The 16,890-nt window shown below is 34.4% G+C and overlaps 1 protein-coding gene across 6 annotated transcripts in view; it reads left to right on the top strand.

The window, feature by feature from the left end:
- FSTL5 (follistatin like 5) overlaps nucleotides 1–16,890 on the top strand; it is a 1,137,298-nt gene that overhangs the window by 773,117 nt on the left and 347,291 nt on the right. For all 6 annotated transcript variants that reach the window (XM_047857444.1, XM_047857446.1, XM_047857448.1 and 3 more), the window contains exon 6: nucleotides 3,512–3,708. In XM_047857444.1, coding sequence (XP_047713400.1) covers nucleotides 3,512–3,708 — 197 coding nt within the window. The remainder of the gene's footprint in view (nucleotides 1–3,511; nucleotides 3,709–16,890) is intronic.

A 16,890-nucleotide genomic window follows, 5' to 3' on the forward strand; every position in this document is an offset into this window, starting at 1 on the left:
AATGAAATCTTGCCATTTGCAATGACATGGATACAGCTAGAGAGTATAATGCTAAGAGAAATAAGTCAGAAAAAGACACATACCATGTGGTTTCACTCATATGTGGAATTTAAGAAACGAAACAAAGAAAAAAGAGATAAAGAGAGAGGGAAGCCAAGAAACAGACTCTTAACTCTGTTTTCTATTAATAGAGAACCAACAGATGGTTACCAGAGGGGTGGTGAGTGGGGGGATTGGTGAAATAGGTGATGGGGATTATGGAGTGCACTTGTCATGATGAGTACTGGGTGATTTATGGAAGTGTTGAATCACTATATAACAATGTATGTTACCCATACTAAAATTAAAACAAAATAGAGAAATATCAATGGGAAAAAGACATATAATAAAAAAGGAGATTCTAGATTTTTTAAAAAATACTCCATTTATTTACTAAAATCTTTCTTTAAAGTCACCAGTTACCTACAGTTTAAGGAATTCGATGGGCCTGTTTTATTGTCTATCTTACTTTTACTCTGAAACATTTGACATCTCATCAGACCCTCTTTCTTGAGTTCTTTTCCCTTTAGCTTCCTTTTCAGTATTTTCGTGCTAGTTCTCAGATAGATCTTTTTCTTTTTCCTTTGTGAGTTATTTTTTTCTCTACTTGCCTAGTGTTTATTATGATGTTTATCTTTCTCTTTACAAATAATCCTTGGACAAATTTACTGAATCACATGTAAAAGTTGATCTTAAAACTCAGTTCTGAAGATAAGAGAAGCAGAGAATAAAGGATAGAAGGGATATTGCTTGTATATAAAAATCACTCTGGGGTTGCCTGGGTGGCTCAGTGGGTTAAGGGGCTGACTCTGGCTCAGGTCATGATCTCACAGTTTGTGAGTTTAAGCTCCGCATAGGGCTTTGTGCTGACAGCTCAAAGCCTGGAGCCTGATTCAGATTCTGTGTCTCCCTCTCTCTCTGCCCCTCCCCCCACCCTCAAAAATAAACATTAAATTTTTTTAAATAAGAAAAAAATCACTCTGCTCCTTTCTAGCTCTGTAACTTTGAACAATTATTTAATTTTTCTGTGCCTTAATTCCTCATCTATAAAATGGTGATTGATAGTTGTCTTTCTTCTGGGACTGTTGTGAGGAATAACTAATTTAAAATGTATAAACTTCCTGACACATAAGAAATCTTCATTACATGTAATTTATTGTTAATAGCAGATGTTCCTATTTATTACTAAAAAAATCTGTGACAGAAATTTTATTAAATCTATAAATTCTACAAAGTTTTACATAATTGCATAACTACTTCTTGTACATTTCTGTGGACTATAAATGCCTTCACTGCCATGCTTTTATTTTTATTGTCTTTGGATTGCCAGCAGCCACCTGAACTTTCAAGGAAATTTACAAGTTGGGAAATGAAAATATTAATAGGATCACGATGATGATCACATTACTCAGTTTTATCAAAATTAAAATGAACAACTCAAACTGTTTCCTTGTTCCTCAAATTTTAAATATTAGTTAGTAGGTTTTCAGCATTTAAGCCCTGATTCCCATTGTCTCTCACCAACATTCTGGTCTCCACATTGCCTATGGTCCAATATCAGCTCCCCTAAATTCAACCCTACTCAGCATCAGTCAAAGGAGATACCAACCCAAGGTCAAATACAGAAATTCCATGGAGGGCTATTGCAATGGTCTATTATCCTTTTTCTCATTCTTTTATCACACATTTCTCTCTCTTCCTCTGCATACACACACAGAATCACAGGCACACACACGTTTGAAGGCTTCTTTTCTGTCACTTTCATGGACACCAAAATTGCTACCTATCCCCTCTAGATCTGATTACTTCTCTCTTTTGTCAGTGATTTCTTTGCTATTATGAAAACATTTTTAGCATTATTTTTTACTGAGAATGGAATAATGCAAAATTGACTTAATCTGCAGCACAAAGTTTATGTTTTGTTGTAAAAAAAAGAAGTTCTTGACAGGATTGCTAAACACTAAAATTGCTGAACAACAATAGCTATTTCACTATCTTTGAAAAATAAGACAGTCTCTCATCTCTCTAGAAGAGATTGTTTTCCATCTTGTCTTGAAAGAGAATGAGACTTCAAATCCTGTTTTTCAACTCCATACTTCTTAGACATATATTTAAAAATCTTTAGAAATCTTTTAAAATTGTAGATTCTGTTACAGCCTAATTGTCAATATTGACAACAATTATAAAGTTAGTATTTTCTCTAAAAGTACATTGTAAAAATTCTTGGCTAATATAATACCTACTTTTTTTCATTTACAAATTACATTAGGCACTGTATTTTCTATAATATATTTTATATCACATTTGCTGTCAGTAGTATATACTACTTTCCATTGTTCTATTTAAAGACATTATCATGGGGGCCAGTGTAAAAAAAAATCCTTTGTAAGACAGTTGTGTGAAAATTGCAGTTATTTTTGAAGACATTAAGCTAAGCAATCATTTTCACTAATTCTGATGTTGCCAGTATTGTCCTGGCTATTTTATGGGAAATGCTGAAAATCTTTGATGCATTGTTAGTGCAATGAGCTTCTACTTCGTTTGTGGAGATGAAATTTGCAAAGTTAAAACTTGGAGATACAAGGTGCAAACACATATCATGTAATACACTGTGCTCCTAAAGGAGAGATAAACAAGTATCAGAAAAATAATTAAAGTCTTTTAGAAGAATACAAATAAGAACTCAGCATCATTGGGAATAGGATTTTTATAAATGTAAACACATGCATACAGACATCTTCAAAACAAATTCAAGTGTAAAAAGCATACTTCCAGTTAATATATGCTATCCTATTTTGAAACCAGATATATATATATATATATATATATATATATATATATATATATATGAGCTCAAGTGCAAAAATCCAACACAATCTAACTCTTTGCCGGGCAAGTTATTTCAACTCCCTGTACTTCATGCTAAAACTGATGAAACTATCTATACAGGAATGTATGGTGAGGATTAAAACTAAGATAATGGGGCCACCTGAGTAGCTCAGTTCATTAAACATCTGACTTATGCTCAGGTCATTATCTCAGGATTCCTGGATTCCAGCACCTTCTTGGGCTCTGCAGGCTCTGTGCTGACAGCCCAGAGCCTGCTTCAGATTCTGTCTCCCTCTCTCTGCACCGCCCCTACTCTCTCTCTCTCTCTCAAAAATAAATAAATGGACATTAAAAAAAAAAACAACTTAAACTAAGATAATGTATTTAAACAATTGGAGCTATGTGTTTCTAAACCCCTCATAGAATCAATTACTTTATCCTAGAGAAAGCACACAGTAAACATGTTCTTATTAGATTTGATACAAATGAAAATACCCTATTATTTTAACCTTGTACAAGTTGGAAGACAAAAATTATGTACCAAGTATATTATTTATAAGATATCAATTTCTTAACATTAAAACAATAAATGATTCCTTTTCAATAATATTGCTTTGAAAATAACTTAGTTCTTCTGTTACAGGAAATAACTGCAAGACCACTGAATACAACAAGATGAAAAGCATGCTTTTAGATTTACAAAATCAAAAATATATTACACAAGAAAATGAAAACCCTAACGGTGATGACCTGTCCTGGAAGAAGTTGTTGGTGGATCAAATGTTTAAATATTTTGATGCCGACAGTAACGGACTTGTAGATATTAATGAACTAACTCAGGTATGATTAATGATTAAATTAACAAGCTTATTTAAAAATCACATGTACAATGTATTTATATCTGTGTGAATTTATTCTATATTAATAATATGTATTTAATTTGTATTATTTGAAAGTGTGGACAAAACATATTTTTAAGAGTAAAATTTGACTGCTGTTAAATAACAAAGATTTGATTCAACTGAGTCAATTTTAAAAATCTAATTGGCTTTACTATTCAATTCATGAACTGGGCAGCATCCCATCTAGCAAATAGAGAGGCACTTGGGAAGTTGTACAAATGGAAAGTTTTTGCAGGAGAGTGGGGCAAGAAAATTATTAGCAAAAGAGAAAGATTTTTCCCGGCAAGTCTGCTTTCCCTTAGCTGGAAAGGCTAGGGCTGTTATGTCGATTACCTCATCATCTTTTGTGGGATGGAAAAGGACAACAAGCGGCAGACCCACTGGGGCTGATTGAAAAATTCCTGACCGACCCGTTAAGACTACTTTTCTGGGGAAGGTTGAACTGCCATTAGATCACATATTAACCCCCAGTTTGAGGATTTGGCCTAAATTATGCCATTTTAGGACTGTTTCAGGATCAAAATGGTTTGGTTTTGGGGTCTTGGTGTTGTTTTTCTTCTAACACTACTCTAACAACAATATTAGTTTCAAATAACATTTATATGATATTTTAGAGTTCAAAATAAGATAGCTACTTTTGATAGGTTTCTGTACCTTAAATACGTTAAGGAATCATCAGTTCTTTACCTTACAAAATTTATAAGATATCTTCAGATATGTTCTGAAGCCTTTTATAATGTTTAATTTTCTATCACTCAGTAAAAACTTGTGTATCCAATATTCAAGGAAACTATTCACCAACAATTGAGCACATCTATAACATGATGTAAATACATCATTTAAGAAGGTATTAAATTTCTGACCTATTTTATTTTTTCCAATAATCAAAGATCAATTAGGATATAGTTAATCTAGGTCTAGTATTAAGTCCACATTGTTAAATTTCACTTATTTGAAAATTGTCACCAAATGAAATATGTGATAAGAAATTTGTTAGTAAAGAGAATATTTGAGTAAACAAAAGGTCTTTATGTGAACCATTTGGAAAAAAATACAAATACTTTTATGTGTGTATCATGGAGACAGAACAGTTTGAAGGAAATTATAATACCCAGATTTAAGAAACTAAACTAGTTGTAGGTAGTATAGAAATGTGAAATAAGAGACATAAGTTTTCTCCAAAAACGTATACAAGTTTTAGGGAGTAATGGAGAAAAAAAGCCAATCTTGGGTGACCAATCTAGGAAAATGGCTATAGCACTGAAGAAGTTTTCTGAATTCTTAATAATCCTTATAGTGTTTATTAAGGTGGATTTTGCTGCAGTGCTTGGCAGTTAATATAGTTTCAAAAAAAAATCCAGTAGTTTATCTCCATAACACCATGCCATTCATCTCTTATGGTTAATTTTATGGTCTATATAAAGAATCTGACATTGTGGAATATTGGTTCGACTATACAAGGATTTCTAAGCTTTGGAATAGTGTAACTTAGTTTCAAGACTTTATATCAAAGTGACTTTCTAAGTAAATTAATTACAGTTCTTGCCATTCCAGTTAATTAAAATATATATCATTTTCCTTATCTTCTTTAATTTAGCCTGCATTTATTGAGAAGTTACTAAATCCAGGCATTGGGATTTAAAGAATTGAACTCTGGAATTTTAGAGTAAAATCAGAAAATTTTTAATTAAGATACCTATGTTATCATTTACCTCATGATTTATTTTCCAAGAATGAAACTCTTTAGAATTTTATATTTATAGTAATGATAAGAAATGACTAGTTAATTAAAATGAAAATATAATTCAGTCATGTCACCTTGGTCTATGCAGGCCTGACATATTGGAATATATTGTGGTTTTGCTTTTGCTTTTATTTTGTGTATTATATATTATTATATATTACATATTTTACATATATTTATTAGTTTTTATTAATGTATCTACATCATTGTAACCACTGGTTGGGTACAAAACATGATCTGACAAAATCCAGTTATTATCATAGTACCTACATCTAAATCCAAATGGAAAATTGCTACTCACTAGAAAATGGCAGTGACAGCACTTTATACCTATTTCAAGTTTGTGCTACATTCAAGTTAGTATTTGTTTCCTAGGCAGCCATTACAAAATAACAGAATGTGGGTGGCTATATCAACCTGTCCTTCAGTTCTAGGGGCTCAAAGTCTAAAACCAAGGAGTTGGCTAAGCCATGCTCCCTCTGAAGTAACTGGGGGAGGATCTTTGCTTGTCTTTCTCAGCTTCAGGTAGTGCTAGGCATTCTTTGGCATTCCTTGGCTTGTAGATAACATCATTCAGCCTCAGGGTGCTTGGGTGGCTCAGTGGGTTAAGCAGCCCACCATTTATTTTGGCTCAGGTCGTGATCTTATAGTTCATGAGATCCCGCTGTCAACATAGAGCCTCCTTGGGATTCTCTCTCTCTCTCTCTCTCTCTCTCTCTCTCTCTCTCTGCTCCTTCCCTATTCATGCTCTCTCTCTCTTGTTCTCTCAAAATAAATAAACAAACAAACAAACAAAATCATTCTGCCTTTGCAGTCATATACCATACTTGGTGTGCCTGTCTTCACAACACACTGCCTTTTCTTGAAGGACACTAGTCATATTGGATTAAGGGGCCACCCTACTCCAGCATCACCTCATTTTCAGTTATCTAGTTATATCTTCAACAACCGTATTTCCAAAAAACACAACATTTTATGTTCTGAGGTCCTCAGGATTAGGTCTTTAAAATATCTGTTGAGAAGATACAACTCAACTCATAATGAAGTTCATCTGCTACCAAATTTAGTTGTGTTTTCTCTGTTACCTTTGATTTGGACTCACTTTATGCCTGAAAAGTCCCCTTCCAATTCATCTGAAAGTCGTCTTCAGAAACCCATTTCTTTCTTGGCCATCCATGAGGTACATGCAAGGAAAGATTTGGGAGATTTACTGGCTTCCTTCTGAATACATCCCATACTATGTAAGTCATTCCCACCTAGTGTGTTGTGAAAAAGTCAGTATCTCATCTGTAAATCAACTATGAAAAAAACAACATAAACAAAAATACAGAACTTAAACAACAACGACAAGAAAAACAGAAGGTTGTAACAAGTAATCTTGAAAAAATATAATAAACACCTAGATATGAATGGCACAAATACTGTTTTGATGTGAGTATTTTTAGATTTCAGGTACTTTTTAAAGATCTTTTGCAAGTATTATAACCAATAATACATACGTTTTTATTAATAAATGCAGAAACATATAATACCATCATTTAATATGGAATTTTCAAATAATTTAACTTAGAAGAGTAAAAAGGGAAAGGATCTTAATGGTGTCTATTAATAATTTATAAGATATTATTAACAGAAATGTAAGATACTGCCAGTGACAAGTAAAAATTAAAGAATATAATTTGACTTTGAGGTTTTATAATTGTAGCATGAAAGCTGGCTACCCACATTCTATTTTTATTCCCCATAATGAATGGGGAATCTTACAGATTTTCATGTAAATTAGAACACAGAGGCCTGTCTAATTGAGAGAAAATACATTAAAAAATTAATAGTTAAAAGAGTAGGACCTTTAGAATCACAGTTAACAACATGCTATAGCAAGAAAATATTTGCTAAAATGAACTGACTGGTTATAGAAATAAATCACGTTCAATCTATCTCTTCACCACTCTAGCTTAATAACATAAACATCTGTAACTCTATGTTTAGTCTTCCAGTCTGGGGCTAATGTTCTTATGTTGAAAATATTCAAGTATGAAATACAAATTGATAGCAAAGTGAAATTTTGGACTTTTAAAATAATTTTTATGAAGTTGATAAAATTTATGATAGTACACTTGTAGATTTGTCATTGGTAGTTGAAGATCCAGAAGAAAAAAAATCAAAAAAGATTGAGATGGTATATTCATTTCAGAAGATCTAAAGAGAATGTTCAGATGGAAAGGAGTGAGTGGGTCCCAAGTGATGAAGTCCTAGGATATTTTATTTTTCAAAATAATCTTTTTTATGATCAAAGTGTAGTGGTTAAGAACTGTTATTATAGAGCCTGGGAGCCTGGGTTCAAATAACATCTCTTACTTATGACCTGTTAACCTTTGGCAAGTTATTTAAAGTTTCTGAGACTCATTTTATATAGATATAGATATAGATATAGATATAGATATAGATATAGATATAGATATAGATAGATATATAGATAGATAGATCTATATCTATATCTATATATAAATATATATCTATATATATCTATATAGATATAGGCAATGATATTACTACCTACTGTGTAAATTTGATGTCACACACACACACACACATCATTTAGAATGTGTCAGCTTCTTAGAAGCATGACTAGCACATACAAAATACAGTGTGTTAGTTATAACTGTATTTTCAAATCTAACTTTCATGTGAATGTCATGGATGATAATGGAAATAAAGTGGGTACATACACTTAAGTTAGTAATTGAGCGATTTAATAATATTTACTCTATGTTCATCCCTTGCGACTTTTTAATATTTATGCTTGGATGGTAGGTGATAACAACTTAAATACCATTCGTTTACAGCCATTATAACCCAGAAATCTATACACACATTATTAAACATACAAAAGTTTTAATACCAACTTTTACAATGAGAAAAAAAAAATAGTTCTTGCGAAAGAAGACTAGTTCTGGTTATCTCAAGAAATTAGAAAAAATAAATGATGGCATGTTTTTAATTTGCCCATCTCATTTGAAATAGTTACACATTTATCTCATATAGCTGGCATGAATTATTAAATCCTCAGTACCAGATTAGAGTAACTGAGTAATTGTAATATTAGTAATAATGGTAATTATACTATTGGGTTATTGCTGTAATGCAGATGTCTGTTGTCCCCTTTGTACTTCTATTTGAGCTCCACTATATATATGTGAGTGTTTACATCACAAATTACATAAATCCCAAATTGAAATCCAGTTTAGATCCAGCACTTTGTACACTTTTCCTTTCCTTGTACTCTGTCCATGGTGTGCTTTTCATTACCTGAACCACTGATACAGTGCCCAAGTCTATCTCTCAACCTCAGTTTTCCCTGGGGGTTCCAAATTATTTGTCATGCAAAACAATATGTTCTATTTTAGATTCTCCTTGTAAATATGTATGACCAAATATATCACATTCCACAGATGCCAACATCTACCTTAGTTAAAAAACTAATGACAAGTTATAGAATACTACACCAACATCAAAACCCAGTATCTATCATAGTCTTCCCTCAGGGAGAAATATATCATCAGTTCTCAAAACAAAAAGAAATCCCTAGCCTCCATCTTCTGCCCTATTTTTTACACCCTCAGAGCCTAATTAAGTCATATCTGTCTCTATTTCCTCAAGTGCATTGTCCACTTTTACCCCTGGGGTGAGTATTTCTGTTTTTCCAAATGACATGGACATGAGTGTTAGGGAAGAAAAGTGGGATATCTATCAAAGTTTTTTTGTAGGAACAAAACAGATGATTATTGTCTCCTCTCCCATGTGTCTTAATTACTGTATGATAAAGGTAATATTTCAATCACATTAAATTTTTTTTTGTATTTTTTTTTCTTTAAATGTCTATCCTTTATTGAAAACAGGTAAATGGGAACTTACTTTGTTCTAGTGGTTCTATATCTTTTCTCAAATCTATGCCATAGTGCCCGGATCCCATTCATAATGAGGTTATACAACCGAGTGGTCTGCGCTGGTAACCAATCCTGTGTACTCAGTGCAAACCCAAATGTTCTGCCTTTTCCTGAGGACCATTCTAATAAGGTGTGACCCTTGCTTGTTTGGTGTTTTACCTTAGCTCCTCCCCACATCTAAGCAAATTTCTAACGCTCATCTCTATTACCTGGATCTCTCTCTCTCTTGCTTCTCTTAAATTACCTTCTCCCAAAGTGAGAATTCACTGCTCTCTTTGGAGAAATCTGAGCTTTACTAATGCCTGCTTCAGTGAAAATTGTTCTAACAATATGCTCCAAATTGGGTTATCATACTCCAATGTATGACTCATAGAATAATAGCTTACTGCAAAAACGTCAACAAACATAATTTTTTTTTTTTCCAAAGGATGATCACAAACCTGTTATCTCCCCTAAGCGCTTTATATATGACTAGTGTAGTCAGGTACTCAGTTTCATAGTGACACATTTGTGGTTTTAAGAACACATATTGTTTCTAAAACAGACATGAATGTGTAATGCTTGTAATCGAGATTTCAGGATGAAGAGACCTAAGGTATGAGTATGTTCCTTCTGGCAGTCTGGCATGTAGGGAAAGGTCACTGGAAGTGTGAAAGTTAATGATCATTTGTTGTCAAAAGGAGCTCAGATCTGTTCTGGGTGGCTTATTCATGTGTATATGGAAACCACAGAGAATATTAAAGAGTTAAGGTAGACAGGAATAGGGGTGCCAGGATGGCTCAGTCAGTTGAGCATTCGACTTCGGTTTAGGTAATGATCTGGCAGTCTGTGAGTTCAAGCCACACCTCGGTTCTGTGCTGACAACTCAGAGTCTGGAGTCTGCTTCGGATTCTGTGTCTCCCTCTATTTTTGCCCCTCTTCCACTCGTACTCTGTTTCTCTCTCTCTCAAAAATAAACATTAAAAAAAAAGGTGGGCAGAAATATTGTGAATCAGCAGTTAAATTTATTTGTGAATTATGGAGAGAGAATAGGAGAGGACTATGTAGCTGAATGGCCTGAGATCCAAAGTAGGTTCTAGCTCTGTATCAATCTATTGTTGATGGATCGATCTATCTATCTACTATCTATCTATACCTACCATCTCTCTCATCTTTGTATCTATCTAATGAAGACTTGGTTTGGGAGGAGGAAATAATCCAGAAGTGCCAGTAGGGAACCATTTAGTTAATGACCCATCTTCCTCGCTGAGGTAGAATGGATATGAGAGAAAAATTGGCCGCCAATTGTTAAAATTATTTGACAAGTGATTTTCTTCAGGGGCAGCCAGAATTTCTTAAAGTTAGTGTGCGTGGATTACATGTTTTTATAAGAAATGGAAGGTGAAGAGTTTTTTGACCAGAAGCAGGATTTCCAGAGGTCATTATGATGGGTTTGAGTTAGAAAAGAATGGAGATTGAGTCAGAGAAGGAAATATGCAAAGCAATATAGGGAAACTTGGATTACATAGGGTCACATAGGACAAAGGAATTTGTCCAGATTGCTCCTTAGAGGAGAATGGACAACTGTGTTTTGCACTGTGGTGTAATACGTTTGATAGTTAGAGTAAGATGAGGGAATACGTAGGTAGACTTTACCTGGCAGAATGGCATCTTTGAATTGTTAGCAGTGTTAAAAGATGGGTATACTGAAACATATTAAAATTTTAAGGGCTTATTATATCTTTTAAGTTTATTTATTTTTGAGAGAAAGAGACAGAGAGAGAGAGAGAGAGAGAGCATGGGGAGGACCAGAGAGAGAGGAAAGGGAGAATCCCAGGCAGGCTCCCTTCGGTCAGCGCAGAGCAGGTCTTGGGGCTTGAACTGACCAACTGTGAGATTATGGCCTGAACCGAAATAAAGAGCCAGTGAATTAACTCATTGAGCCAACCAGGTGTTCCAATTTTCAGAGTTTATTGGAGCAAAAGTTGATTTGAATCCAGCAATGCCAAATCAGAAGTGGTTAGAAGCAGTCTACTGAGGGGAGCTAGGGGAAAGCATCTATAGAGAAAGGAGAGAGCAAAGTAAGGAAGGAAATCATTGATTCCCTGTAGCTTAACACATCCTATTTGTGACTGGTTGTGAGTTTTGAAACATTGAGGCATTTACAGGCCTAGATTTTGGGTTGTTTACATAGGCACCAGGACACTAGAGCCAACTCCGTCTAAGGGCTTCCTTGTTTAGAGCAGCAAACATAGGGTTCTTAAAGTGAAATAGTGCTAACAGCTTGGAAAATCTACTCTTTTGGCCTCTCCCTATTTCATAAAATAACCACCCGTGGAATTTAAGTAAGCAAAATCATTCCCTTGTGATTCTGAGTTTAAATAAGCAGCTGTATTGAGTATATTGATTTAGCACTTTCTTCATTTAGATTCTGTCATCTTAATAAGCTGATTCACATTAGGCATGCATATTAGAATGAAATATTTCCCTAATGTGCACACATGCCAACTCTTTATTAAAATAATAAAAAGAGCTACTTGTTCACAGGATTTAGATTATTACGTTATACATATTTGACTTAAAATGCTATTTGCTCAATGACTACCATATGTGAATACATTTACGAAATTAAATAAAAAGCAAGAATAAATAAGACTAGATATTTTTAAGCTATCAGGATGGGCAGGGCAATGATGTTTTTGCAAACTTTGTACATACCAATTTTCTTTAGAAATTATTAGAGCTGTTAGGTAGGGAATGGACAGTTAATCTTTATTTTGAGTTGATAAAGCCTATTACAATTTTAAAGGCTTTTTAAGAGGTTCTGGTTTCTAGTCAACATATTTATTTACTATAAGATTGGTAAGAATTGTTTTGTCTAATGGATAAAAAGCTATTTTGGTGGGAACAAACTAAATACAAACAAATAAGCACTTGTATGGCTAGAAAAGGGAGATAAGTGAGAACTTCCAGGAATTGCCATGGTAATTAATCCTATTTAACATTTAAAACCCCATAAACTTTCTGGTATACAAAATAAGGCAGCAGAAACCAGGTATTTGACTGAGAATGGTAGTACCAAGGCCAGTAGGTAGATTTTAGTAGTACTGGCAATTTCCTTTGAAGCGCTAAAGATTTCAGAATAATAATAATAGCAACAGTTAGCACTTAACAGAAAAGTGAGGCCCCTAATTGTTGGTTTGGGTGCAGCTTGGGGCTACAATTAAGAAACAGTACTTCCAATTCTATCTGGAAACATTAGTAACTAGTTTCAAATACTCTTTTTTTTTAATGTTGTTCGTAATATGCACAAGACAATTGGAAAATTAAAATTTTGTCTTAAAAAATTTAAACATATCTTTTATAGCATCTTTCCTTTAGAATGTTAACGTGCTTTTAAAAATTTGGCATTCATATTCAGAGAATCCCTGTGAGCCATATAGGATGCCTTCAAAATAAGGTATTTTTTCTTCCCACCACGGGTTGAATAATGTTATCTCTTCAGTGAATTATTCAAAAGAATTCATGTTGGCCCTATTGATTTTTTAAACGTTTTCTAATGTGTTACGGATGTTAGGAAACCTAAAGACAACTTGAAAGATGTAATTAATTTTTATGTGATCCTTTTCTTCTAACACACCTATTGTATGATAGCATCAGTTATATATGATTAAACAATTATAATTTGTAATGTTAGTTTTTTACTCTGTCCGTTTACCTTATTTTTAGAGCACTGTTGGCAATCTGTAATTATTTTGTTTATTTAATTATTTGCTTGTTCCCACACATTCTCTCTAGAAAATTAACTCTATGAGGACAAAGACTATGTCATTCTTTTTTACTACTGTATCTCCAAAACTGTAGCACATTTCTAGGCACATGTCAGTTGTTAAAAAGAAAAAGGAAGGGGGAAGGGAGATAAGGAGAGAAGAAGGAAGTCAAATAGGAGATATTCAGAGAACTAAGTAGTAGGGAAGCCAACCCACAGTGAGTGTATGGGAGAGGCTTAAAGATAATGCCTACAGATACATATTTCTAAAAAAAGTATATTTATTTCCTGACCCTTAGATTTTGATGTAATCTACATATTTGCCAAGTAAAGACTGAATATATCGTCTTCTCCTCAACTTCACAAATGTGATGTACTTTCTTTAAAATGGAGGAACACTGAACTCCGATCTACTAAGACCACTGTGATTGTGACGTGGTCATGATTAGTTTGAGGAAAAATAGCTTGCAAAGGATAAGGAAGAGCTCACCTCTGATGAACGCTTGAAATTTTGAGTGGTGTATCTTTTTTTTTTTTTTAATTTTTTTTAACGTTTTATTTATTTTTGAGACAGAGAGAGACAGAGCATGAACGGGGGAGGGGCAGAGAGAGAGGGAGACACAGAATCGGAACCAGGCTCCAGGCTCTGAGCCATCAGCCCAGAGCCCCACGCAGGGCTCGAACTCACAGACCGCGAGATTGTGACCTGAGCTGAAGTCGGACGCTCAGCCAACTGAGTCACCCAGGCGCCCCGAGTGGTGTATCTTTCCATGAGTTTACAGTTGCTGTTTTTCCCTGTTTCCACCAAGGATAATAAAGAAAAAGATACAGAATTGGAAGATTCTACTTCATTGTGCTCCTATGCCCTCATGCCCATAGAGTCATTACCATGATCTGACTTGAGACCATCAAAATTATGGATGTTATATCTCTTTTATGAGTCAATATAATAATCTTTGATTCCCAAGTCATGATATATTCCTGGAAAACCAATATTCATACAGGGATATATATATATATTCATATATATATTTATAGCAGGGAGACAATCCTCTACACCTACCTCTGGCATTTTCCTTTTTTTTAATTCCAGTTTTATTTATCTTTAAATAAATTGTTATCTGACATACTGTATATTTTACTTATATATTTATTTGTTCCCTTCTACTAGCATATAAATTTCACAAAAGAGGGTTTCTTATCTTGTTGGCTATTATCAGAGTCTAGGAAAGTGTCTGCAAATAGTAGATTTTCAAAAATGATTTGTTGAATGGATACCTGAATAAACAAATGAAGCAGAATAGTTTATGAAGGAGAATAGTTTAGTTTGGGGAGAGACAGTTTTTGTTTTGTTTTGTTTTGTTTTGTTGTCCTGTTTGGGGACAAAAAAGAATACAGTATCAAAACATTGAATCATTCCTGAGTTATAATTCCTCATGCAACTTTGACAGTTCTATTACTTTGAAATTAAATATGTACCCCTCTGGAATACTGTGTATCTGAGCTCCCTGGATGACATACATTCTTCTAATACTTCTATTTTGTCATACTGACTCTAATCTCTGTGGAGCAGAGTATTCATATAACTTGATTTTTGATCATTAAAGAAAGTGAGAATCTTTAACTTAATAATTATTATCATTATTTTAGCCTTAGAGAGTTCACCAAAGCACTGGTAAATTTGGAAAACATACTCAATATTTTACAATAGATAACAAATAAAATTATGAGTCACCTCCTTGACTAAAGCTTTATTGTAGGATACTTAGATAACATTGGTGCGTCTGGCTCTGTCATCATCTCTAGTTCAGAAATAACATGAGTGTTTTGAGGAAACTAGACTGGGAAGTTTTGAAAGCCAATGCCAGAAATAAACAAAAGAAATGCAGGCAACTATGAAAGCCCTACAAGTTTGGATCCTCTGTTCCAAAGAGTGCTTAATGTATTACTGTGCACTTGGGAAGGAAATCTGCTTATTTTCTATCATATTTTCTTTTTTTTAAAGTTATTTATTTATTTATTTATTTGTTTATTTAGGGGTAGAGGAGAGGGAGAGAGAGAATCCCAAGCAGGTTCTGCACTGTCAGCACAGAGTACCTCAGGGCTTGATCTCATGAATCATGAGATCATGACCTGAGCCGAAATCAAGTGTCAGATGCTTAGCTGACTGAACCACCCAGGCACCCCTCTATCATACTTTCTTGCAGACAGTCAAACATGATCAAAGCTCTAGTTATTTAAAGCCATTTCTCCATGCTGGTTAAGAAGTCTTAGGAAAGTACCCTCCTCATTTGGAATACACCAGACTACTCAGCTCCCATCAGGAATTCTTTTTTTTTTAATTTTTTTTTTCAACGTTTATTTATTTTTTTTGGACAGAGAGAGACAGAGCATGAACGGGGGAGGGGCAGAGAGAGAGGGAGACACAGAATCGGAAACAAGCTCCAGGCTCTGAGCCATCAGCCCAGAGCCTGACGCCGGGTTCGAACTCACAGACCGCGAGATCGTGACCTGGCTGAAGTCGGACGCTTAACCGACTGCGCCACCCAGGCGCCCCTCCCATCAGGAATTCTAAAGGGGAGAAGAAGTAACTAGGAAGTATGTTTTTAAGTAGGCTGTTTTATTGGCCAAAAAATAAATGAAGAAAATATATACTTGAACTATTGATGATGAGAGACAAATCTCCTGTCTCCTATATATGGGCATGGTCCCGTATAGGTGAAGAGGGTTTTTTGTTTGTTTGTATGTTTGCTTGTTTGTTTAGAAAATTTCCTAGCCAGAACCATTTGCTTTTCTAGGACACACTAGTTGAAACAGCAGGTCCAGCTTAAGTTGTATAATCATGATCAAATCAAGATCAAGATCAAATCAAGATCAAGCTAGTCTAGTCTTAAGCCAGCATTCAGAAAAAAAGGTAGAAGTTCATTCTCTTTGTCTAATTAGACATGATTTAATCTGAGTAAACTATTAAAATAGAAAATATGAGACATAAAATGACGAATATTTTCTCCAGGTTTTTCCATCTCCTTCTCTTTATGAACATGTATGAGAATAAAAATTACTGAAAAATATTATTAAAATGCCTGAATACACCAAGCCTGAGTGTCACTGCATCCTTAACATTACCATTATGCTAGCATTGCAGAACTTTAGGAAGAGCATAGTGAGGTAAAATGAAATATGCCACCCCCCCCCCCACTACCACCCAGGGAAAGTCATTTTCCATGATCTAACAAATAACAGATGGAGAATGACTGAGAGCTCTGTTGCCTTCTAAATAGAAAAGCAGTATTAGTTTTCTCATTAGGCTTATAGGAGAAATGGCTTCAGCCGTTAGGTAGTTTTGTTAATCCCTACAGCTGGACTATGCAAAAGTGTAGGGCTTAATACTCTCAGCAATATCTATTTATGTGGATCAATTAAAGCAGATAAATGTTTTGCCTATTTTCCCCCTCCAAGGCAGCAAACATCGGCTTAACCAATGAAATGTGAATATATAACACAAGAATAGAGAGCCCAGTATATTGTAGAAGTTATATTTAGCAACGTCTCTGTGTCATCATTGCTAAACCACTCAGGTGGCTACAGAAGAGGGCCGGAGGCTCTAGTGATCCATATGCTAAGCTCCATCCTCAGAGCTACCTCTATAGCTCATCCGCACTCAGGCAGAACTGAACTTTT

Source organism: Prionailurus viverrinus, chromosome B1 (genome assembly GCF_022837055.1).
Source record: "Prionailurus viverrinus isolate Anna chromosome B1, UM_Priviv_1.0, whole genome shotgun sequence".
NCBI lineage: Eukaryota > Metazoa > Chordata > Mammalia > Carnivora > Felidae > Prionailurus > Prionailurus viverrinus.